A 26,197-nucleotide genomic window follows, 5' to 3' on the forward strand; every position below is an offset into this window, starting at 1 on the left:
GGAGAATCAGGGTTACAATGTTGTAGCCCCACCTCGCTCCTCATCGACCCATTTTAAAGAGCAGACAGTGTAAAGATTCTATTTGCAGACCTCTTGGATGTGGTCACTACCTTGGAGATGGACAATTCTTTCCAGGAGGGTTTGCTCTAACTTCGAAGAACGGGATCGAAACACTGGCGGAGACTTGTACAGTAACCCTGTCGGCAACAGATTCACATGGCAGAGAGCTTGTACACTGCTTCAGCCTAACACAAATAGTGGGTCTACTTCACGCTGCCCGTGATATCGGCTGACACCTGGTGGCTAGACGCTAAATTGCTGTGTCCTTTTCACAGAATCACAGAATCACAGAAACCCCACAGTGCAGATAGAGGCCATTTCGGCCCATCGAGCCTGCACCGACACATATCCCACCCGATCCCTGTAACCCCTACACATATCTCGCAGGGAGCTGAAGCTGCAACTCTGTCTTTCAATTTAAGTGACATGTATTGTTTAACATAAAATTTCTTCCTGGATGTATTTGAAACGTACTGATTGATCAGACATCCTGATTTTTTTTGTTTTCACTCACTGCTTGTAGGAAAATCACAAAGCTGAGTTAAAGAGTGTGTTTATGATTTTAGCTTCAAATAGCAAATAGTGGAAATCCTCCTTGGCCCCTAAGCCTTTACATAGTTGACACTTGGAAGGACTGGTTCCCAAATGAAACCCACCCATAGTTACCGTTGCCAAGGCCAGCTCTGTACGAGGGGTGATTGCAATATTTTATCTCATCCATTTTCTTTATAATCAGATATTTCCATTACAGTGTTACTTATTATTAGTGCGTGGAAGGGGGCGTGGAGCTGCATGAGACTAGTGACCTCACTGTCGATTTTCCTTCCTTCCCTTCTCTGAGGAAAGAGTCTCTGCTGCTTATAGAAACATAGAAACATAAAAAAATAGGAGCAGGAATAGGCCATTTGGCCCTTCGAGCCTGCTCCGCCATTCAATATGATCATGGCTGATCCTCTATCTCAATACCATATTCCCGCTCTCTCCCCATACCCCTTGATGCCTTTTGTGTCTAGAAATCTATCTATCTCCTTCTTAAATATATTCAGTGACTTGGCCTCCACAGCCTTCTGTGGTAGAGCATTCCACAGGTTCACCACCCTCTGGGTGAAGAAATTTCTCCTCATCTCAGTTCTAAATGTCCTACCCCGTATCCTAAGACTGTGACCCCTCGTTCTAGACCCCCCAGCCAGGGGAAACATCCTCCCTGCATCCAGTCTGTCTAGCCCTGTCAGAATTTTATACGTTTCAATGAGATCCCCTTTCATTCTTCTAAACTCTAGTGAATACAGGCCTAGTCGACCCAATCTCTCCTCATATGACAGTCCTGCCATCCCAGGAATCAGTCTGGTGAACCTTCGCTGCACTCCCTCTATGGCAAGTATATCCTTTCTTGGGTAAGGAGACCAAAACTGCACACAGTACTCCAGGTGTGGTCTCACCAAGGCCCTGTACAACTGTAGTAAGACATCCTTGCTCCTGTACACAAATCCTCTTGCAATGAAGACCAACATACCATTTGCTTTCCTAGCTGCTTGCTGCACCTGTATGTTTGCTTTCAGTGACTGGTGTACAAGGACACCCAGGTCTCTCTGTACATCAACATTTCCCAATCTATCACCATTTAAATAATACTCTGCCTTTCTGTTTTTCCTACCGAAGTGGATAACTTTATGTTTATCCACATTATACTGCATCTGCCATGTATTTGCCCACTCACTCAACTTGTCTAAATCGCCTTGAAGCCTTGGGCTGCATCACATAACAGCACAGCTGAGATGAGGAGAAAACTATTCAATTTTCTAAAATTATTTTGTCATATGTGCAAGATTTACAAGCAGCAGCGAAAATGGCGACTCACTGAAATATTTTCTTCCAGCACCATCCATTATGAAAATATTCGGTTTTCAGGAAAGCATGTGCTCAGCCCATTGGCCTCTGCCCTTTGCCCTGGGGACTGACCCCATGATTGTCAGGCACACCAGGGGGGGTTGAATTTCAACTTGCTGCCCAGGTGTAAAACTGGTGTTATAGGAAGTGCCTGATATTCAGCTCAATGGAAATGAGGATCGGGCGGTTTCTATAGCGAGTAACTGATCTGCAACGCCAGTTTTATACCCGGGCGGTGAGTTGAAAATTGACCCCACACAAAGCATGCATTCTGAAATAGACCTTCACTGCAAAACGTGGAGTATCTTCAGAACAAACGGGGCTCAGGAGAGCATGGTCAGCATCCTCAGCATTTACCTATACAGTGGGGAAAACTTACTTTGGGATTGTTGAGGAGCATTAATGAAATTAACCAGCTTGATTACACAATACAGCGTTTTAGTTTTGAAATGTATCAATGACATCTTTAATGCTGTAACTTAATTATTTAGGCAGTGCTGATTATGATCGTCAAAGTCTGTTCCACTCCTTATCGATGTAACCTTTTGTTTTTCTAGATGTTGAGATAACGAAGTCCAAGTGGGCTGTAATGCAGTATAAAGACTGCAATGCTATCCTAACCCTACCTCATCTAAATAAAGATGATGAAGGCCTGTATACATTGCGCTTGATAACAAGGGGTGGCATTTCACAGCACAGTGCATATCTGTTCGTGAGAGGTATGGAATTCAGTCTTTTGCTCAGCCTTCTTTGTAAAGAGTATTTCACCAGTTCCTTACAAACCTTATATTATTTTCCCTCCTCCTCACTTTGTAGTCTCTAACTATGCACCATCACTCTTTAAAAGGGAGGGCAGGTGCCCTGATTGATGTCGATATGCGATATATCCCAGGAATTGGCATTGCCCAAACCAGTTCAAAATTCCCTGATTTTAATGTGCCTGAGTGACAAATTGGATGAGTGAATGATATACTCCACTAATTGAATTAAAGCCAGGAACTGGATTTACAAAATGTGTACAAACTGCTCTGATGCATTTTAATTTTAATGTCATCATCATTACAGGTAGCAGATATTATTCAGTCCTTTCCTTTAAGCTTTAAACTCCGCCTTCCCCTCAACGATCTCTTTGAATAGTTAGAGACCACGGGCTGTAATTCGCGGTTGGGTTGGGATCGTGTCTGCCGGAGTTTGTGGTATCGGTGGGAGAGCACCTAATTAGCATAGTGCAGGTGAGCACAAGTGCCATCAGGGGCCGTATCTCTGGCACCTGCCTGCCCCACACCATGGAAACTTCGGCTTTGGTTCGCCCATGGGGGAAAAGGAGGTTACCCAGGGTACGCCACCCACGCCAAACCCAGGCCATGTTCCTCTCAGCCCTTTGAGCAAGAAGGACGATTTGGACAATTTTTTTTTAATGAAAATTTTGCTTGCTTCGGGAGTCCAAACTTCCTGCCTCGCCTGTGACCTACTGGTGGGGCCCACATCTGCTCTTGTGGAAACCAGTTTCCCTCCACTCACTTGGTGTACTGACTTCCACTGATATGCCAGTGTAAGGAATGTGAATTTTATAAGATATAGTCAAAGCCTGCAGTCCTGTGGCTATATGCCAAGGGTTAATTCAACACGCATTCAAATGCTTGAAGTTTTATTGAAGACTAAATGTTACATATACTCACGGCCAAGACCTGAGGTTACAAAGGATGTTTTGCCACAGAAGGTACATGTGATGAAATATGCCATTCATCAGGCACTCTGTATTCTCTGTGTTTGATTGTGCTTGTGACTGTGACAAGCAGGGGAGTTTAGTTTCAGTTTCATTTCCTTACCTGTATTGTATTGTGTGTAGGGCTCCGCCCATACCTGGCCCCTACTTAAGCAGGCCCCAGCGTGTCTCACAGGCAGTACAGCAGATCTCTGGATGAGAGACACTTCTCCACTGTGTATTACTTTCTGAGTTAATAAAAGCCTTGCTTTGCTCCGCTAACGTTGAGTCTCGGATTCATTGAGGCACATCAGTACATACATTACAGTCAGGTCACCCACTCTCAATAGCTTCTTTCTTCATCTTCCACCTCACAGTAGAGTGGTCTTGCGTTTTAAGCTTAAATAAAAGGCCAGTCAGTAAAGGGTTCCTCCATGACCTTCGCTCTTGGTTTTACATTAGGTATTATTAGCTCAATATATCAAGACTCAAAAAGGCTCCAAAGCATGATTTCAGCACATAACATAAACTATGTTATCTATTTACATGTACAGAAATGAATAAACATTAGATGTATCCATGAGAAGATTAGAACTATCCATGGCTATTTTATATGACATTTAGAGCTGTACAAATATTGTCTGTCAGCTATATTTGCAGGTTTTAATTCTAAGATTTAACTACAGAACTTAATACAAATGGTTCTTTGGCGTAAAATGGATCTCAATCTTAGTCTCTAACACCAGGTCCCAATCCAGCCTGAAGAGTGGGAACTCCCATCTTAGGGAGTCCTTGTCTATGGCTCCACCCTCTAGTCGTCATTTGCCTTGTCAGTGGCAGATGGAGATTCTGTCCTTTAAAAGACTACCAGGAAACTTGTGGAAATGGCAGCAATTAGTTCTTGAAATTCGTCATGAGTTAAGCTATCAGAATTTAAAGATAATTTGCAGTTCTAACTGTGTGAACTGAAAGGTCACTTTCTGTTATAGTTGGGTTCTGTATCAAAACTAGTTCCTTTAGATTGACACCATAAATTTTCGCATGGGTTCTCCAAATCATTTGCTGTAACTTTGGCGTAAGATCTGCAGAATCCCTGGAGAAATGGCATAAAATCCCTGTTGATATAGTTTCTCCAAGGTTTCTGCAGATCTTCTGCCAAAGTTATGGTAGACAATCAGGAAATTCTACTCCAAGTTAACAAACTTTTTAGTGCTTAAAATCGAAAGACTTTTTTTCTGTTTTAAATGCTTGTTTTGGAGAATTTTTCTGCCCATCAAGTTCGTGGAGGTTGTCAGTTCTGCAGAATGGAACACGTTTCCAAGTGCTCCTAGGGCAGCACAGCACAGGTCAGGCACACGACTGTGCTTCTTCTGCTGTACTCCAAACAATAGATCCAAAACCCAGTCTCAGAAAGCACCCCGCCACTGCAGGCTGCACTACAGTGTGAATTGCCTGTTCTCCGAAGGACATATTTGCCTGTTTGCCAACTTGCAGAAGAGTTCCTGTTTTTGATGCCGTTAACACTGGCTTCGTGTCACACTCTGCAAGTTGGCAGGAACATTGCTTTTCCTTGTTGCACATGCTTTTTCTCCTTGCAGATGCAGAAGCCCCAGTGGTAGGAGCTCCGGGAGCCCCGATGGATCTCACATATTATGACGCCAACAAGGATTATGTCATCCTTACCTGGAAACCTCCAAATGTAACCAAAGAAAGTCCTGTGATTGGATATTTTATTGACAGGTATGATTGCTATTGTAAATGTCAGTCATAGCGGCAGAAGGATGATGTCTGGTTAATGCGTTCATGTCAAAGTTGCCGAGTGTAGTAAGATTTATTGAGCATTGATTAACACCTGTGGGGAATTCTTCACAAGGGCTCCTGATCACCCTTTCCATTCGGGATACCTCTTTACCTGAGATAAAGAATCAAACTCCACTGTTCCCAGCCTTCAGTCTGAGAGAGGGTGGCAATCTGGCCTTTTATAAAAATAACAACAATGAACAGGTTCATCACAATGAGTTGGCAGGCAGTGAAAAAGTGGCATTAGTGGAGATCTGGATGCAGGTCAGCCGGCAACCTTTCATTTTCTTCAACATATTGAAGCACAACCAATAACACTAATCCATAAAATATGGAAAATGCTGGAAATACTTCATCAGAACCGGATCATCGACCTGAAACGGTAACTCTGTTTCTCGCTCTACAGATGCTGCCTGACCTGCTGAGTATTTCCATCATTTTCTGTTTTTATTTCAGAATTTCCAGCATCCACAGTATTTTGCTTGTGTAACACTAATATATATTTGTAGCGTGTGCTACAGCAGGGAACTGGAGAAAAGTCTACTGGTTAATTATAACCCTGTTCATTCTTAATTACCCTGTGCAGTTCATACTGCATTAGTCTCCAGTTCTATGTTGGTGAAGCTACTTATGGAATTAGACAAACAGTGCGTAAAAATCAAAACTTTAAGGGGGAAAAATGTGGTGCAAAGCAACTAGTGCCCGGGCGGGAGGTTAGCGGCGGCAATGATGTCATCGCCATGCGCAGCACCCCGCTCGCGATCTTTGGTAGCGCCCCCTGACTTACCGCCGGACGCTATGTCCGACAGGCTCAGGGGGGCCTACCTGCGGCCGGAGCGGCGCTATTTAAAGGCGAGGTGCCAGGTGGCCATTTTTGTTGCTGGCCGCCTGCCAGCACCTGCCTCCGCTGCTGTCCCCGGCCTCCTGACCCGCCCCCTTTTCTCTTGAGTGCCGGGCTCTTTTGCCAGCACTCCAATCCCCGGTGGCCCAGCTGGGTCCCAGGTCGTGCTGCGCAAGGTCCCTCCCCTTTAAGAAGGGGAGGAAGGCCTGCAATACCGCGGCGTGACGTGCCGCAGTGACTTAGCGCGTGGCGCTGTGGCACATAGCGCCGCGATATTCCCTCGCAGGGCCCCAAGAGGGAGGTGGGGCGCTTCCAGTAGCGCCCCGCTTCCCTCTTGGGGCGCTACCATTCAATTTCGGCCGCGGGGGTGCTTATTTTTCCGGGGCATTAACAGTAGCGCCCTGGCGAAGTTAATGCCCCAAAGGGGGCGCTACTCAATTTGTCCCTCTAACTATCTGTGATATTAATGGTTCCATGTTCTCTTAAGGACATCTCTATGCTATGGTCATTTCCTTCATTGTTTTGCTGTCCTATGAAGGATATGCACCCTCCGTTTTCTCAATAGTATTTGTAGATTCTCCCTGGATTCCGCATCTCTTCTGATGACACGGTGGGCAATTGACCTACTGTCAAACTTCCACCAGTGCCCAAGTTTGGAGTGCTGTCAGGAGGCACATAATCCAAGCCACGCATGATTCCTCCATCCAATTCCTCCCCTGCAGACATCGCAACGCGACTCCTTCCAATTTCGTGTGGTCCAGATTGGGAACTGAGCAGACTGGGCGAATACTCCTACTCCTTGGTGCTGAGCATTGCTTCCCCAGTGCTCAGTACCACCTATCGGTTTTAAGAAGTTGAATGTGTGCTGTTGCGGGAGAAGAGAGTGGGAATAAGCGAAAGAGAGTGGTCAATAAGGTATAGTTGCGAAGTTTAGTGCAGCTTTGCTGGTCACCAACAAATGGGATTCAACAATTCTGCAGCTTTTGTGCACGCAAGTAGTTTTTAATGTTAAGACGGTGCAAGAAAATATGAGCTCATTTGGTATTTTGGACAAAACCAAGCATGTTATGTTAGTTTAAGGGTAACATGTGTCTTTGCACTCAGGATTTGCTTTGGGGATTTTGCATAGATGCCTGTGGCTCTCACAGAATTGTCCGAGCATTACCATTGGTTTTTGTAGATGTGAAGCCGAAACTGAAAATTGGATCCAGTGCAATGATGCCCCAGTTAAAATTTGCAAATATCCCGTGACTGGCCTGTTTGAAGGACGTTCCTATATTTTCCGTGTGCGAGCAGTAAACAAGAGTGGTATCAGCCAGCCTTCCAGAGTCACAGATGCCGTGACAGCCCTTGACCCCGCTGATTTGGCTAGGCTTCACAGTGAGTATCTTTCATTCACAGACGGCAGGAGCTTAATTATGTACTTAATCTGATCTTAAGCAGGAGTATTTTTAGTTTTTTTTTTAAAAAAGGGCAGACTTTCAGGCTTCAGGTATTGCAACACAGTTTAAAAGTGACTCTGTAAAAAATAAGGGATGATGCCCACAAATTTTGCCAGAATCTTCCCCAAAACAAGTGAGGACTCAATTTTTTCCCCCTAACTATCTGTGATATTAATAATTCCCTCTTCTCTGAAGGACATATCTATGCTATGGTCATTTCCTTCATTGTTTTGCTGTGGATATACCTGCATCTTAAATTGTGATAATCCTGCGCCCTCTCTCTCTTTCAGTGTAACCAGTGTCATAGGCCTCTGCTCCGTGCTGCTTGTTGAATTATCAGCTCTTTCGGGGACATGTCAGCTTTTTTTTTTTGAAGTGGTTGGTCAACCCCTGGTAGTTTTCTGGGTTGGCATGTACGGGTGAGGCAGCAGAAGGCGGCTGTCGAATATGGCACAGTACCTCAGTGTGAGTCGCGTTTGTGGGAGGATAAAAGGGGAGGGAAAATCAAGGAAACAAAATCAATAAAAACAAAGTTATGGCTGTACACATGTAAGGTAACTTGTCACTCGAGTCATTCCAAGCTGTGTTCATGTTTAAAGTGCAGAAAGTGGGGGTTACTCCAATGGGTACTAGTTCAAAGAAAACAAATTTGTACAGCTCTGTGTGTTCGACTAACTATGACAGTAAGATTCCAGGTTGTCATGGTGATGATTACAGCAGGGAGAAGGATTTGTGATCGTTTCTGACCCAGTGTATCACTGTCAGAATGCATGAATAGAATGGAAAGCAGTAAAACATGTTGCTAGGGTCTCTTGCACTGAAATCTGGAAACGTGAGGGACACACAAAAAAAATCGAGGCTTTTATTGACACTTTCACTGTTTCTCGGTAACTCACTTCCAGTGAGTTGAAGCCATAAACAAGAGATGTCACAGGCTAATAGAAAGAGGCCATTGTCAGTGGGGAATTGGAGCTATCTCACTGGTTTGTTAAAATGTATTCAGGGTTTGGTAGTCAAGTCTGAGCAGGTTCTGCCACAGGGCAATACAGTAACTTTATTGACCACTGACTGCGCACAGCTAGAATGCCAATTCTGTGCTCCCATCATGCAGGGGCTGAAATTGTTCATTCATCAGTCTGCACGGAGTTGTAGCCCGAGAACGTTGTAAATCAAGCACTTTAATGGTGAAAGTGTGACAGTATTTACTTTCAGAATTCAGAACTATAATTTGTAATGAAATGGCTGTCCCTTTTGCAATCAGTCATTATAACTAGTTACAGCTACATTGCTTGTGGAGCTCTTTCAGCCTCCAGAATAGTGACAACTGGCACTTTCGTAGCACCTTTAGTATTATAAAATGTCCCAAGGTGCTTGCTAGAGGTGGAAAAAATGAACTGGACATTAAGCAGTGATGGGACAAGGGTTACGAACATACGAAAATGACAGGCAGGAAAAGACCAGCTGGTCCGCCAAGCCTGCTTCAGACAGTCGAGATGCATGCAGCATCATGCTTAGACCCACCCCCGCCCCCACCGCCCCTGCCACTGCCCCCGCCCCCGCCCCCCTACCCACCAGTAGCCATGTCATCTCCTGGGAGAGACAATAACAGATAAAAACCCAAGGTCAATTAAGGAAAACAAATCTGGAAAATTCTTTTCCGACCCCCCTTAGTCCAGGAGACCACACTAACCATGCTTATATTGCCTTGTATCTCACCTACCTTTAGGGTTAAGGTTGGTGTAAAGGAGGTCCGAGTCAGAAGAGCAATGGGGCTGAAACAAGTTGCTGAACCAGGGAGAAGTGAAGCCATTGGAGGGACTTGTAGGTGGGAACAAGGATTTTGAAATCGATACATTGAAGGATGGGGAGCCAATGAAGGTTTTCAGGGACATTGCTGATTACTGAGGAGTGGGACGTGGTGCAGGATAGGATGCGGGCGGTGACGTTTTAGACAAGCTGCGGTTTGTGAAGGGTGAAACCTGGGTGGCCAGCAATGGCGGCGTTGGAGTAATTAAGTTAGATTTTCCCGCGGTGAGGATTTTCAGTGGCCAGAGCGTGATCTCCAGACGCCCGATAGCCCTGGCAGGAGGCCCTTTTGAGGGCCGGACTTCATTAACAATCAACTGGCAGGCTGGGCCGGAACGGAATGGCCCAGGGTAGCCCGCTGCCCAGCGGTAGGCCCGGTGAAGATTGCCACAGCCACAGCATGGGCATAAATGGGGCGGTAAGTCATTCCCCACTATCTTCAGGGCACTATAGCCCAGTTTCCAGCAGGTTGGAGGCCTCAAAATCTCCCATATTGAGTCTGGAGCAAGAAAAGGTATGGAAATAGATTCAGCAGCAGTGGGAAGTGAGTATGGGGTGGAGTCAGATGATGTTGTGGTGGTGGAGATAGGTGGTTAGAGGTTTTAGCCGGAGCAAAATAAGATGGCTTTTGTCGAATTGGTGCATAATATTCCATCAATCTTGATGCATTCATTGCAAATTTGTGGGGCATTGATCCACAGTTCTCAAGGGCAATTAAGGATGGGCAATAAATGCTGGCCTTGCCAGCAACGCCCACATCCCATGAACGAATAAAAAAAAACATGCTTTTATTATTGCACTGCTATATTTAAACCTTTTATTTCAAATGTTATTATAGTGGCTTTGGTTCAATGTGGTGGTTCCAAAATGTACTTTGTTGACATTATCTAGTTTTCTGAAAATGATGATTTATTTCTGCACCTTTTCACTTGTGTTCTCTTATTCCTTGGCCCCAACTGGAATGGTTAGATGGTTGGGCCCATCCTTGTGAGCGATGCCGCTGGTTCTCCTGCTTCAGTCTGGGTGCAGGAGGGTTGTTCCCATCAATCCCTCTCGCCAGTACTTGGTGCTGAGCTTGATGCCTGACTGAGACCAGGGACTATCAGCTGAGCCGTAGTTGAAAGGCACCGGTTCTGGGCCCATGGCACAGAATGCATTGCATCAACACACCCACCTCACTGGGGAGCCTATGACATGCTTACTGATACTTTTGTAAGAAGAACAAACCAAGAAAATGATTAGCATATTTTGATATATTTGTTACCATGATTCCTGAGTATTTTCTTATACTATACTGTATAACATATTTTATTCTGTTTTTTCTTTCCTCAGCTATTTATTTTGATGAACGCAGAGAGATCGTTATATGCCAGGATGACTTGGAAGGTAGATTCAATTCTAAACATTATTTTCTTGTGCTTTTTAAAAAATTCTAGTGATTAGAACCTGGAGATTACAATAAATATTATTGTATGACTGATAAATGTGTGTATAGCAAATTAATCTCTCTGCTATTTTAACGGGGGGATTAACCTGTTTATTTTAAATGGATCATTGCCTTAGTGAAAGTAGTGTGGCGAGGAACTTGATAGGAGCACAGTGGGGTAGATTATGACTTTGTGTGATAGTTTAAAACGAGCGATAGCGAGTCGACAGGCCATTTTACATCTAACTTTTTACTTCCATTGAAGTGAATAGAAGTAAAACTTGGGAGAGATGTAAAATGGGCTGCCGACTCGCTATCGCTCATTTTACACTTGTGTTTGTACAATTATATCATTCAGTAATTTCCAGGCTTATATCTGGTATTGCAGGAAGTCAGTATTACAACCTCCTTTACATTGGAACTCCAACTAATAATAAAAGTTCAGGGTTTATTCCACCTCACCAGTGTATCACTGGTAAAGATTACAGCAAGGTTAAAGGTAAATGGTTATTGGGTTTAGGTTCTAATTGACTAATGAGACGTCAGTTCGACATGTTACCTTACTGATGCTGTGTCTATCTGAGTCCATCTGAACTCAGATAGACACAACACTAATAGGCAGTTAACAAGAGTCTATCAGACCTATTCTAATACAAGCAGCAATTAAGTGGTTGACTACAGATTTACATGCTTGGGACGCGCGGCTTGATTCGGATGCTGTCTCCCGGTCTCCCAAAGTGGCAAATAGCAAGAGCTTGTTCCCTGCTTTAATGTTATCTCCTTACCCATATATGGTCACATTTGTGACTTTTACAATTTACTTAAATCATCATATTTTAGCTTGTGACCTTTTAGGTCATTGAGTTTGAATTTGTTGGGCATCTTTGGGTCTTTGAACAGATTGCTGAACATGCACAACCATAGGGTCCTCACCCTCATCAGATCCTGTTCCATTGTCTGAAGTTATCATCATCTTAGACACTGGTCAACTACCTTTCAGTACACATAGCTTCCCGCGCAGCAGGTAAAGTAAGCTATTTAAAATGGTAAACCTCTGCTTCCTGTATGGTTTGCTCAAGGTGTTTTATCCTGAGTTAAGGGCTATGTGCAGAAGCACACACTGTTTTCTTAGGTTAACTTCTTTACCCATATTGCTACACTTTATCCTACCCATAATTCTTGCATTAGCCGTTCTGCATTGGTGTGGGTAAAAAGCTGCAAAAGTGTATATTCTCCAACAATGGTGAAGGGTAAGCAATGGCAAAGAGGAAGAAGGCAGCAATAATAAAGGGATTGATGAAGTTGAATGTAAAATGGAAGGCGATAATGAAGATAGTAACATTCTGGTTTGGAATAGAATGATTGCCACACCTAACCACTGCATGATGTGAGGCAAATTTAAAACCGCACACTGTCGGACCAAAGCTTGCACTCTGCAATCAGTGCTCGTGAAACAGGGTATCTAAAACAATTTTCCAAATGAGCTATGATATTGGGAATGGGAACTAATAACTTGCAATATAGTTTTGCCAGTGACAAGAATTCTAGCTGCCGGGAGTGTTAGCCTTATTCTTTTTATATTTGCAATACTGTATATGTTTATGATGTTGGATCTTTACACTCACGTTGCTCTTGTAGGGGTTGTCTGGATTCCTGACCTAGCCCTGCCAGCACAACAGTCTGATGTAATGTCTAAGCACCAAAATGCTCTATCAGATCACAAATAGTGTTCATTTTTTAACATGATTTGACAAATGTTCATTTTCTTGGTGCACAGTGCTTCCACATGTTGGAACATCAATATGTTTTTGAGGAATTCAACAGAGTGAGGGCTTGATTTTTAGCCGCACTGTTTCAGAAGGTATCTACTGGAGATTGGGTGTCTCCATGCAGTGGCGAGGCTGTCTAGAGAAGGTTGTTCTTGTATGCTTCCTACTGTTTTAACTGGCAATAGGCCCCTAGTTCTAGCCTCCCAGAAGTTGAGGCACATCCCCTATGGGAAGACCTAAGAGGGAAGAAAATAAGTTTTTAAAAAAAAGTGCCCTTTATTTGATGGTGGCATACCTTTAAAAATGATTTATCATATTATAAAGGTAGATATGAATTCCTCCCCGAATCCCTTCATAGATTGAGTGGTGTGGTACTGAGCATTACAGAATATGAAGGTTCCAGGTTTGATTCCTGTGCTGTGCTAAGTTAGCAGATCTTAGCTGGAGTGATAACGGGGGTTCTGTACTTGGCCTCAGCACCCTGGGCTAGGGATAGGTAAAAAATCAGAAAAACCTATGCTCTCCAATGCTACCCAGTGGCCCCTGCTGGAAGAACTTGGCGCTGGATTACCGCGGAGGTTTCTCAGGGCATAGTTTCAGAATAAAGGGTCGCCCTTTTAGAACTGAGATGAGGAGGAATTTCTTCTCTCGGAGGATCGTTAACATAGAAACATAGAAGATAGGAGCAGGAGTAGGCCATTCGGCCCTTCGAGCCTGCTCCGCCATTCAATGAGATCATGGCTGATCATCCAAATTCAGTACCCTGTCCCTGCCTTCTCCCCATATCCCTTGATCCCTTTAGCCTCAAGAAATATATACAACTCTTTCTTGAATATATTTAATGAACTGGCCTCCACCGCCCTCTGTGGCAGAGAATTCCACAGGTTCACCACTCTCTGGGTGAAGAAATTCCTCCTCATTTCAGTCCTAAATGGCTTACCCCTTATCCTTAGACTATGACCCCTGGTTCTGGACTCCCCGGCCATCAGAAACATCCTTCCTGCATCTAGTCTGTCCAGGCCTGACAGAATTTTATAGGTTTCGATGAGATCCCCTCTCAATCTTCTAAACTCCAGTGAGTATAAGCCCAATCGACACAATCTCTACTCATACATAATTCCTGTCATCCCAGGCATCAGCCTGGTGAATCTTCGCTGCACTCCCTCCATGGCAAGAACGTCCTTCCTCAGGTAAGGTGACCAAAACTGCACACAATACTCAAGGTGTGGTCTCACCAAGGCCCTGTACAACTGTAGCAAGACATCCTTGTTCCTGTACTCGAACCCTCTTGCTACGAAGGCCAACATACCATTTGCCTTCTTAACCGCCTGCTGCACCTGCAAGCTTACCTTCAGCGACTGGTGCACAAGGACACCCAGGTCTCTTTGCACTTCCCCTTCCCCCAATCTATTGCCATTCAAATAATAATCTGCTTTCCTGTTTTTGCCACCAAAGTGGATAACCTCACATTTATCCACATTATAGTGCATTTGCCATGTTTCTGCCCAATCACCCAACCTGTCCAAATCGTACTAGAGTTTCACGACATCCTCCTCACAGCTTACCCTCCCACCCAGCTTTGTGTAGTCTGCAAATTTGTAGATATTACATCCAATTCCCTCGTCCAGATCATTAATATATATTGTGAACAGCTGGGGTCCTAGGACCGATCCTTGCGGTATCCCACTAGTCACTGCCTGCCACTCGGAAAACGACCCGTTTATTCCAACTCTTTGCTTTCTGTCCGCCAACCAGTTCTCTATCCAAGTCAATACCTTGCCCCCAATCCCATGTGCCTTAATTTTGCACGCTAATCTCTTATGTGGGACCTTATTGAAAGCCTTCTGAAAGTCCAAATACACCACATCCACTGGTTCTCCCTTATCTATTTTACTAGTTACATCCTCAAAAAATTCCAGTAGATTAGTCAAGCATGATTTACCTTTTGTAAATCCATGTTGACTTTGTCCGATCCTGTCACTGCTTTCCAAGTGCTCTGCTATTACATCTTTTATAATAGACTCTAGCATTTTCCCCACTACCGAAGTCAGGCTTACCGGTCTATAATTCCCACCTTTTTCTCTACCACCTTTTTTGAATAGTGGGGTAACATTAGCTACCCTCCAATCCATGGGTACCGTTCCAGGGTCTATTGAGTTCTGGAAGATGACCAGCAATGCATCTACTATCTCCAGGGCCACTTCCTTAAGTACCCTAGGATGTAGACCATCAGGCCCTGGGGATTTATCGGCCTTCAGTCCCATCAATTTTCCAAACACCATTTCCCTACAAATACTGATTTCTTTCAGTTCCTCCCTTTCATCAGACCCTATGTTCCCCGGCATCTCTGGGAGGTTATTTGTGGAATTCTCTGCTCGAGAGAGCCTTGGAGGCTGGGTCATTAAATACATTTAAGGTGGAGATAGACAGATTTTTGCAAGATAAGGGAGTGAAGGGTTATGGGGAGTGGGCAGGGAAGTAGGTTTGACCCCAAGATCAGCCATGATCTTATTGAATGGCGGAGCAGGCTCGAGGTGCCAAGTGGCCTATTCCTGCTCCTATTTCTTATGTTCTCCCATTCTCCTGCCATGTTCTCCCATTCTCCTGCCATGTTCTCCCATTCTACTGCCATAACTTCACTGGGAGCTCGGCAGGCCATCCAGAGAAATGGGGTGAACAGCTGCCAAAGTTACTGCAGGAGATCGTGAGAAAGATTAGGGCCCTTGTTCATTGATGTTTGTGAGGACCAGATTGTCCTTGGCTCTGCTGCTCCCCATGGCCTGGCAGCCTGTCGACATGCACTGGAACTATACTCCATCATTAGTCTGCCTTTTGGGGAGGAGGAGATAATAAAAAATGATTCTGGTTGGTAATATTATCCTGCAATTGTATTCAACCTTAGGGCTGCAATTCATAACCTTTTTCTCCAGTACCATGTTTGTTTTAACTAAAAGTGATTATGTGTGAAATATTTTCTATGTATAGTGGTAACAGTACATGGTGAGACTCTGGGGCTAACGGTGGCGCCTGATATATTGAAGTATTGGGGTGCAGTATTGGACCCTCTGTAAAGTTGTAAGTGTGAGCAACAGCCAAATGGACGAATGTTAATTCCTTATTTTCCTCTCAATATTATATATTCATGAGCCCGAGTAATTTTTATGCTGACTCATAGCTAATGTTTGGAATACCATTTACCTGTTAAAAATCAGACACATATTAAGAATATCGATTGATAATCCTCATGCATTTAACACAGAAAGAAAAGTGATCCAGTTAGGTTTGTTTGTTTGTGTATTTACGAATTCCCAGCCTGAGTACCTCCTCTTACTAATCTCTGTGCAAGGTGCTGATTCGTGCTGGAATGTGGTTCCATGGGTGTTCCCGGTTCTCTGGTACCTCACCCAAGTCATACTTCATAGACTAGCTTGAGCAGTGAGCGTTGGCAGCTACTGAACTGTAAAGGACGTCAACAACAAAAATCTGATTCTGCCCTCAACTGACCTTCACAGGCATGCATATCCAGCAGTGGTCACTGGAGAGTGATCTGGAGTGCGATCTCTGGTAGATTTTATCCTTCTGAGTCTAATTGTACAAGTCTAGTGCCAGACCAGTTGAGATCAGCTCAGTAACAACCAGAGATTGAGTCTGGGACTTTCCTGGTATGTATGGTTTAGTGCCACAGCAGTGTTTCTTTTCAGGCAATGCTATCATCTCTATGCACCTAGGTTTTATTAGAGTCTTAGCATAGAGGTTAAAACTGTAGTACCAGTAATCCATTTGTCTCTTATCTCTATTCCATAGGGGACGTAAAATCCCCAGGGCAACCCACGAATGTCCATGCAGCTGAGACCAGCAGGAACTACATCGTACTCAGCTGGGATCCACCTGATCCACGTGGCAGAGAACCACTGAAGTATTTTATTGAAAAGGTATAAAACTTTGTGCTTGGGCCAAAAATGTCTGTAATGATTTAATTTTCTAACCGATTTTTGTAATATTACTCCTGCCATACAAATTAAAATATCTTATTAGATCAAAATCACTTTTGGATTATCAGTCTATAACTTGGGCGTAAAATAATAATTACATTTGTTGAAAATGCGTTTTGCAGATTATGCTGATAATGAGATGAGGAAGGACGAGAGGAGGCTCAAGTGGAGTTTAAACGCCGGCATGGACTGGTTGGGCTGAATGGCCTGTTTCCGTGCCGTAGATTCTATGTAATTCTATATAAGATCGAGGGAAAGGGGCTGCAGTCATTGCAAAGGGTTTGCAACACAAAGGGGCTGCAGTACAATAGAGTTACACTAAGGCAGAAATTGGACCCTGCTGTGCCTATTTTTCAGGCGCAGAATGGGGGGAAAAAAGCACCAATTATCCGGTGTTGTTTCCCGTGCCCCAAGGGCGACTGAAATATGTTTGACGCCATATTGGGTCGGGTGATATTCGGGCATCCCTGGAGGTCACCTAAAACAGGTGTTCGGTGCCTTGTATATGTTAATGAGGGGCTTAACATCTGTTTCATGAACTCGCCCAGAAATTCGTTAGGCCTGAGCAGAGAATGCGCTGAGAATGCTCCTCTCTGGTTTTTGAGTCCTTGATGGGATGGCTGGAGGCTGCCATGAAAAAGTAAATATTTTCTTTTAAACTTGCCTTCACGTAGAGATGGAGGCGAGCAGGAGTGCTCCTCCTGGGTCCAACATACTACTGTGGGCTGCTGATGGTCTGGGCTCACCCCCCTCCCGCATTCCTCCCCCACAACTTACCTGAGGCCACTGCCGGTGAGGCAGTCGGCCCAAATTGGTCATCTTCCAACCAGACGTCTCGAGGCAGTTCGCTGGATACATGCGGATGAGGCCCAAGGCCCAAGGCCCAATTTTGGTCAAGTCTCGAGCCCCCGGCTTTAGGCCCATGTTCTCAGCACGCTGACCATTCTGCACCTGAAAACAAGCCCAAACTAATTTCTAGCCCAGTGTTTCTGGACTGTAGTGCAGTAGAGCTACAGTGTGTCAGGCCGTTGTATATGGGGGCTGCACAGTGATTCCCTTCTGAATTATAAATGTATATCTTAAATCCTTAATGTCAGTATTCACAACTCCTTTATGGAACCCAATTAATAATTCATATTAAAAGTAACTCTTAATGTGCAGTTTTAAAGTTGCCATGCCCCAAATTGTTGCACAATATATATTAATGATCTGGACAAGGGAATTGGATGTAATATCTCCAAATTTGCAGACGACACAAAGCTGAGGGGGAGGATATGCTGTGAGGAGGATGTCGTGAAACTCCAGCACGATTTGGACAGGTTGGGTGATTGGGCAGAAACATGGCAAATGCACTATAATGTGGATAAATGTGAGGTTATCCACTTTGGTGGCAAAAACAGGAAGGCAGATTATTATTTGAATGGCAATAGATTGGGAGAAGGGGAAGTGCAAAGAGACCTGGGTGTTCTTGTACACCAGTCGCTGAAGGTAAGCATGCAGGTGCAGCAGGCGGTTAAGAAGGCAAATGGTATGTTGGCCTTCGTAGCAAGAGGGTTCGAGTACAGGAACAAGGATGTCTTGCTGCAGTTGTACAGGGCCTTGGTGGGACCACATCTTGAGTATTGTGTGCAGTTTTGGTCGCCTTACCTGAGGAAGGACGTTCTTGCCATGGAAGGAGTGCAGCGAAGATTCACCAGGCTGATACCTGGGATGGCAGGAATGACGTATGAGGAGAGATTGTGTCGATTGGGCTTATACTCACTGGAGTTTAGAAGATTGAGAGGGGATCTCATCGAAACCTATAAAATTCTGTCAGGCCTGGACAGACTAGATGCAGGAAGGATGTTTCTGATGGCCGGGGAGTCCAGAACCAGGGGTCATAGTCTAAGGATAAGGGGTAAGCCATTTAGGACTGAAATGAGGAGGAATTTCTTCACCCAGAGAGTGGTGAACCTGTGGAATTCTCTGCCACAGAGGGCGGTGGAGGCCAGTTCATTAAGTATATTCAAGAAAGAGTTGGATATATTTCTTAAGGCTAAAGGGATCAAGGGATATGGGGAGAAGGCAGGGACCGGGTACTGAATTTGGATGATCAGCCATGATCTCATTGAATGGCGGAGCAGGCTCGAAGGGCCGAATGGCCTACTCCTGCTCCTATCTTCTATGTATCTATTTATCTATGAAATCAGGTCTTGGCCCAACGGTAGCACCTGAGTCAGAAGATTGTGGGTTCAAATAATCTAGGCTAACATTTCACTCAGAACTGAGGCAGTGCTCCATTATTAGAGGTGCTGTCTTTTGGATGAGACGTTAAACCAAGGCCTGCCCTCTCCGGTGGATGTAAAAGATCCTGTGGCACTATTCAAAGAAATGCAGGGGAGGTGTCCTGACATTTACCCCTCAACCAATTAAAGATTTGGATGTCCTCGTGCAAGAAACACAGAAAGCTAGCATGCAGGTACAGCAAGCAATAAGGAAGGCAAATACAGGTAGACTATCCTTTATCCGAAAACCTCGGGACCAGCCGAGTTTCGGATAAAGGAGAATTTCGGATTTCGGAAGGTGGGTCGGCGGGGGTCCGCGGGGGGGTCGGCGGGGGTCCGCGGGGGGGGGTCGGCGGGGGGTCGTGTGCACGACTTACGCTGACGCTCAGCGTAAGTCAGTCGGGGTCGGCGGGGGTCGGGGCCGGCGGTTGGTTTCCTTTTAATCTAGCATTCTGACACACTGTGAGTATATGACTTGCCCGTGGTCCTGGAGATCTGGTTTAAATGTAAAATCTTTGTGGAAGGTGGATCCTATTAGTCTTGAGCTTTGGAGTGCACGTCATGCCTGATGTGAGAAATTGACTGTCCGAGAGGCCGTGGTGCATTCAAAACTGTACGCTGATCTTGCAAATTCTTGTCCTCATCACAAACAGTGTTAGAGATGAAAAGTGATTGGAGTAACCCAGGTGACTCAGTGAGTAAATACGTTTCTGCAAAGGATCTGAGATTAGTGGGGTTGCATAATCCGCAAAATTCAAAATCAGAACACCAAGTCCTGCTGGCGGTTGTCGGGGCTGGCGGGGTCGGCGGTTGTCGGGGCCGGCGGGGTCCGCGGGGGGTCGGCGGTTGTCGGGGCCGGCAGGGGCCGGCGGGGTCGGTGGTTGTCGGGGCCGGCGGGGTCCGCGGGGGGGTCGGCGGTTGTCGGGGCCGGCGGGGTCCGCGGGGGGGTCGGCGGTTGTCGGGGCTGGCGTGGTGGGCGGTTGTCGGGGCCGGCGGGGTCCGCGGGGGGATCGGCGGTTGTCGGGGCTGGCGGGGTGGGCGGTTGTCGGGGCCGGCGGGGTCCGCGGGGGGGTCGGCGGTTGTCGGGGCTGGCGGGGTCGGCGGTTGTCGGGGCCGGCGGGGTCCGCGGGAGGGTCGGCGGGGGGTCGTGCGCACGACTTACCCTTTATCCGAACTTCCGAAACCGGAACCCTCTAAAAACCAAAGGTTTTTTCGTTCAGCGTAAGTCGTACGCACGACTTACGCTGAACGAAAAAACCTTCGGTTTTTAGAGGGTTTCGGTTTTCGGAAGTCCGGATAAAGGGTAGTCTACCTGTAGCATGTTGGCCTTTACTGCAAGGGGGCTGGAGTATAAGAGTAAGGAAATCTTGCTGCAATTGTACAGGGCTTTGGTGAGACCATACCTGGAATACTGTGTACAGTTTTGGTCTCCTCATCTAAGGAAGGATATACTTGCCTTGGAGGCGGTGCAACAAAGGTTCACTAGATTGATTCCTGGGATGAGAGGGCTGTCCTACGATGAGAGATTGTGTAGAATGGGCCTATACTCCCTGGAGTTTAGAAGAATGAAAGGTGATCTCATTGAAGCATACAAGATTCTGAAGGGGATTGACAGGGTAGATGCTGAGAGGTTGTTTCCCCTGGCTGAGTGTCTAGAACTAGGGGGCATCGTCTCAGGATAAGGGGTAGGCCATTTAAGAGGAATTTCTTCACTCAGAGGGTTGTGAGTTTTTGGAATTCTCTGCCCCAGAGGGCTGTGCATGCTGGGTCTTTGAGTATATTCAAGGTTGAGATCGATAGATTGTTGGACTCTAGGGGAATCGAGGGATATGGAGATCAGGTGGGAAAGTGGAGTTCAGGTCGATAGTCAGCCATGATCTTATTGAATGGCGGAGCAGGCTCGAGGGGCCATATGGCCTACTCCTGCTCTTATTTCTTATGTTCTTATATTAAAAAAAACAGATCACCTGGCTATTCATCTCTTTGCTGTTTGTGGGACCTTGCTGCATGCAAATTGACTGCCGTGTGTGCTACGTAACAGTGACGACACTTCAAATGTAATTCATTGGCTGCAAGTGCTTTTGGACGTGAAAGGTGCTATATAAATGTAACTTTCTTTCTTAGTCAGAGAAGGCTGAATTGAGTATCAGTAATTAGATTTAAAATAATTTGTTAGCTTATTCTTCGACTTATGAAAAAAACAGCAAAAATTGTACAATAGACACAATATTGTAAATGTCTTGAGCATAGTCTTCCTGTATTGGTGATGTACTATATTAAATGTAATTTAAAGATTTTAAAAAAAATCTCTGTTGATAGTTTTACAGGTGGGAAGGAAGCTAGTTAATTTTTCATATGGGAAACAGTTTTGAAGGCAAAGGTTAAGGGGTATTTACTCAGACTAAGGTTGGTTTGGTTTGTTTTTTATAATCCTGCCTTGAACAAATTGTAGTAGATTTAAATAAAAATGATCTCTGATATGCCACAACCTCCGATATGATATACGCAATGTATGTCCCCTTCACTAATCGAGAAGATCACTCTCCTTATAACCCGATCAGTAGAACACAGCTATTGGTGATTGGAAACCCATATAAAATATGATTTGTATAACACTGATATAACTTGCACCTTTTTAAAGCTTATTTTTAAAAAAATCATGGAACCACCATCTGTACAACACTCCCTTTTCGCTCAAATATTGTCAGCGACTCCTTGACTCCTTTGAAGCAAGTCAAATACTCTTTCCGTAATGCATCCCTCCCAAGCCTCCAAATGATTAAGCAGACATGTTCTGTAATAAAGTTCTGTTTTCTCTTTCAGACCATGGCTGGCAGCACAGGCTGGCAAAGGGTCAACATGGAGATTGCTGCAAGATCCCCACGTTTGGCTATATTTGACTTGGCTGAAGGAAAATCCTATGAATTCCGTGTTTATGCTGCTAACAAGTTTGGTTTGAGCCAGCCTTCAGCGTCCACCGGACCGGTTGTAGTTCAGGAACGCATTGGTAATATCTTTGTTCAATATAGAGTAAATTTTATTGTAGAATTAGTATTACAAACGCATGCTTTTCTCTTCATATACATCATGAAGAATAAGTGCAATGTGATCAATGAGCCGTGCTAGACCACTAAAGCTGAACTGTAAAGATTCATTGCCAACATGCTCTTGTTATGAAAGAGTGTTGTCTGACAATGATTGACAATGGCCTATATTAAAGCAAAGTGTAATTATAAAGAATATGAACAGTCCCTTTTTGATGGTTCTCAATTCCTTTTGACCACCTTCGGACCATATGCTTCAATCCCTGCTCACTTCAGAAATGCATTCAGTTGTCTGCTAAACCCATTTATTCTTCAGATTCAATAGTATTCCTCGGTAACTTATTCCATAATTATTATTCCTTGAGTTCTGACTAACTTCCTTTCTTAGTCCTAATTTTTAATTAGTGCCCCTGATAGGCCATCTAGAAAGATTTGCTTGCATCAACCATCAGATCCTTCATCATTAATGAAAACTTCAATTAGGTCACTTCAAATCCTCCAGTTTTCCAAAGAAAATAAGCTGCTGATTTGGGATATCTTTTGTTGCTCGGCCACACAGTGTAAATATCATGGTTTAATGCATCTACTGTAATTTATGATCATTCAATAAATGGAGGCTATATCTGGAAAACAGTGTGATGGTATCGATAACGCCGCATCTGAGTCTGACCCAGCTCGCTCATGAATGGCAAAGTTACAACAGTGCTCAGCCTCTTGATTGAAGATACTTGTCCTATCACAGCACTAGTAGCATGTTTTCAACTGAGAAAAAGAATGAATTTCAACATTTATTGCCTGGATGGGTGCAGCTCCAACAACACACAAGAAGCTCGACACCATCCAGGGCAAAGCAGCCCGCTTGATTGGCACCTCATCCACCACCTTAAACATTTGCTCCCTCCACCACCGGCGTACCGTGGCTGCAGTGTGTACCATCTACAAGATGCACTGCAGCAACTCGCCAAGGCTTCTTCGGCAGCACCTCCCAAACCTGCGACCTCTTCCACCTAGTAGGACAAAGGCAGCAGGCGCATGGGAACACCACCACCTCCAAATTCCCCTCCAAACCACACACCATCCTGACTTAGAAGTATATCGCTGTTCCTTCATCGTCGCTGGGTCAAAAACCTGGAACTCCCTCCCTAACAGCACTGTGGGAGTACCTTCACCACACGGACTGCAGCGGTTCAAGAAGGCAGCTCACCACCACCTTCTCAAGGGCAACTAGGGATGGGCACATCCCATAAACGAATAAAAAGAAAACATTGTTTAATCCAGGAAAATCAGTTGACACTGTTTGGTGATCCAATTCTATGATGGCAGTTGGAGATACTTATCTTCCTCAAGTGGCCATTCTTTATATGTGGGCTTCAACAATTACGCTTTTGACTATATGCAGCATCACAGCCAAGCCTAGTCTTGCCCTCCTGCCTCATCCATGTCCAAACACCTTCCAGGAAGAGACAGTGCATCGTGATTAGAAATGAGAAAACTGGCTAATATATTTCCCTTCCTTCACTCAGGGGCACTGCCACTAATTGTAATGTCTAAACTCCTGCTCCAGCTGAGATCAGCTAACTCGGTACAGTCCAGGGATTGAATCCAATACTCGGCTGGCCTTTTTGCCTTTGTAACACGATGGTTATTGCACTTCGCAGTTAAACCATTGGTGGTGTCAAGTGCTGCTTTTTTTATTATATCTTTAAGACCAAAGGAACGATAATTTTGTTTCTAGTGTTTTTTAATTTGTTCTTGGGATGTGGGTGACACTGGCAAGGCCACTTTTCCACCCCTTGTTGTCCTGAGCAGATGCTGATGGGCTTTCTCCACTTTTCCACCCCTCGTTGTCCTGAGCAGATGATGGTGGGCTTTCTCCACTTTTCCACCCCTCGTTGTCCTGAGCAGACGGTGGTGGTGGGCTTTCTCCACTTTTCCACCCCTCGTTGTCCTGAGCAGACGGTGGTGGTGGGCTTTCTCCTTGAACCACTGCAGCATTTGTGGTGTTGATGCTCCCATGATGATGTTAGATAGGGAATTCTGGGATATTGACCTGGCGACGGTGAAGGAGCAGCAATATATCTCCAAGTCAGGATATGGTGCGTGATGGTGTCCCCACAACATTGCTGCTCTTGTCCTTGATGGTAGGAGCTCCAGGGAAGGGAGGTGCTGTCAATGTTGCGGCAGTGTATCCTGTAGATTGTACACACTGCAGCCACAGCGCACCAGTGGTTGGTATTGACCCAGTGGCAGGGACACCAATCAAGCAAACTTCTCTGTCTTTGATGGTGCTGAACAGTTGCAACCCTCCAGGTGAGTGAAGAGTATTCCACCACACTCCTGACTTGAACCTTGTAAGTGGAGGAGAGGCTTTAGGGGGATCAGGAGGTGAGCCATTCGTCCCATAGTACCCAGCCTTCCTCCAGCTCTTGGGAGCCATGGTGTCGATATGGCTGGTTCAGTTAGGCTTCTGGTCAGTGGTGACCTCCAAAATTTTGATGGTAGGTGACTTGACGATGTTGATGCCATTGGCGGGAAATAACTGGGCTTTCTTTTGTCTGAGTTGGTCATTTTCTGCCCTTATGTGGTGTGAATATTACCTGCCACTTGGCAGCCCAAACGTGGACATTGTAGACTGGCATGGGCTGCGTCATTATCAGAGGTGTTATGAATGGAGCTGAACACTGTTGTAAAATATTCCTCCTAGTCAAACCTTGAACTCTTTAAATTTCACTGTTACATTGTGATTTTTTTTTTTTAATTGTGATTATTCTTACCTTTTTCAGAGATTCCATCTCCACCTGGTACTGTTCGCTGTGCAAGAAACACAAAGCATTCAGTTGTTGTGCATTGGTTGGCTTCAAAAAATGCCAGTGAACTGATCGGCTACTATATCGATTCCTGCCTGGTGGGAACCAATGACTGGCAGCCATGCAATCATAAGCCTGTAAAATACACAAGGTCATTCTCACAATTCCTTGTCTTCAATTTGTATGAATTAAAAATAACATTTTGTTTTAAGTTAGAATCCCACTGCATCTCACTAAATCAACAGTCCTTTTTGTCTGTTGCAGTACAGGAAACTGTCGTTTAATACTCCGAAAACAACACCTCAGTAACCGGAAATGTTGCCGAGTCCAAGTCCGAGTCTCCCGCGGTGGCCGAGTTAGTCAGTGGGGGTAGTTCTCCAAACTGCCACTACTCGGCTTCTTGGCGCTGTCGGAAGTCCAATTCCTGTATACTGCACATTTCTTGATTTTTTTCATTTTTGTTTGTTAAAAATAACCTCGGTAGATAACCCTCTCTGTCATCTGGAATTTTTAATCAACTGACACCATCCTGGTCCCATCGGTGCCGGATACCAAAGAGTTTCCTGTACATAAGATTTCCTCTTAAAATAGTATTATATAGGTTGGCTGAGTGGCTCAGTGGGTTTATGCCGGAACCTCTGCCTGCCCTTTATAAAACCACTGACCGAGGCAGAGCTGGGGTTGGAGACCCTCTGCACTGGGTCTTCCTGCTTCCCTGGCTCAAAGGGGACCTGCCATAATATTGGAGGCCAACACCGAGATAGATGAGCCATATCAACTTTCAAAAGGTTGCAAGTGGGCCCAATCAGAGGATCCACGTCAGGGAATCAGCCTGGACCCACAAAGATAAGGTACCAATTTCTTTCTGTGAATTCTGAAGGGGCACTCCATGGGTTGCTTTCCTGCTGATTCTGCAAACTCTGGCAAAGCAGCACCAGCGGACGTGATCCTGGTGTAATCACTGCGGTGTTGGCCCATGGGTTTTTGGGCCTATAGCTTCAGAGCGCTACTTCTGTTTTTAAAGCTAAAAGTTCAATAAATGTAAACAAACTGAAAAGCTTAATTAGTAATGAATGAGGGAGGAGGTGAGATTTAACACCCAGCAAATATTTTAGAGTCATAGAATGGTTACAGCACGGAAGAAGGCCATTCGGCCCGTCGAGCCCGTGCCGGCTCTCTGCAAGAGCAACTCAGCTAGTCCCACTCCCCCACCCTTTCCCATAGCCCTGCAAATTTCTTTCCTTCAGATACTTATCCAACTCCCTTTTGAAAGATAAGATTGAGTCTGCCTCCACCACCCTTTCAGGCAGTGCATTCCAGATCTTAACCACTCACTGCGTAAAAAACGTTTTTT

At 45.0% G+C, this 26,197-nt stretch overlaps 1 protein-coding gene across 1 annotated transcript in view; it reads left to right on the top strand.

Annotated features, from left to right (window-relative positions):
* The window catches only part of myom2b (myomesin 2b), a 158,351-nt gene that overhangs the window by 54,414 nt on the left and 77,740 nt on the right, over positions 1–26,197 (top strand). The window contains exons 10-16 of the mRNA XM_085996445.1: positions 2,505–2,666; positions 5,251–5,392; positions 7,474–7,673; positions 10,874–10,927; positions 16,541–16,668; positions 21,816–21,999; positions 24,820–24,994. Of these exons, the coding sequence (XP_085852571.1) occupies positions 2,505–2,666; positions 5,251–5,392; positions 7,474–7,673; positions 10,874–10,927; positions 16,541–16,668; positions 21,816–21,999; positions 24,820–24,994 (1,045 nt within the window). The remainder of the gene's footprint in view (positions 1–2,504; positions 2,667–5,250; positions 5,393–7,473; positions 7,674–10,873; positions 10,928–16,540; positions 16,669–21,815; positions 22,000–24,819; positions 24,995–26,197) is intronic.

Source organism: Somniosus microcephalus, chromosome 9 (genome assembly GCF_052327205.1).
Source record: "Somniosus microcephalus isolate GS21.2 chromosome 9, FLI_Smic_1.0, whole genome shotgun sequence".
NCBI lineage: Eukaryota > Metazoa > Chordata > Chondrichthyes > Squaliformes > Somniosidae > Somniosus > Somniosus microcephalus.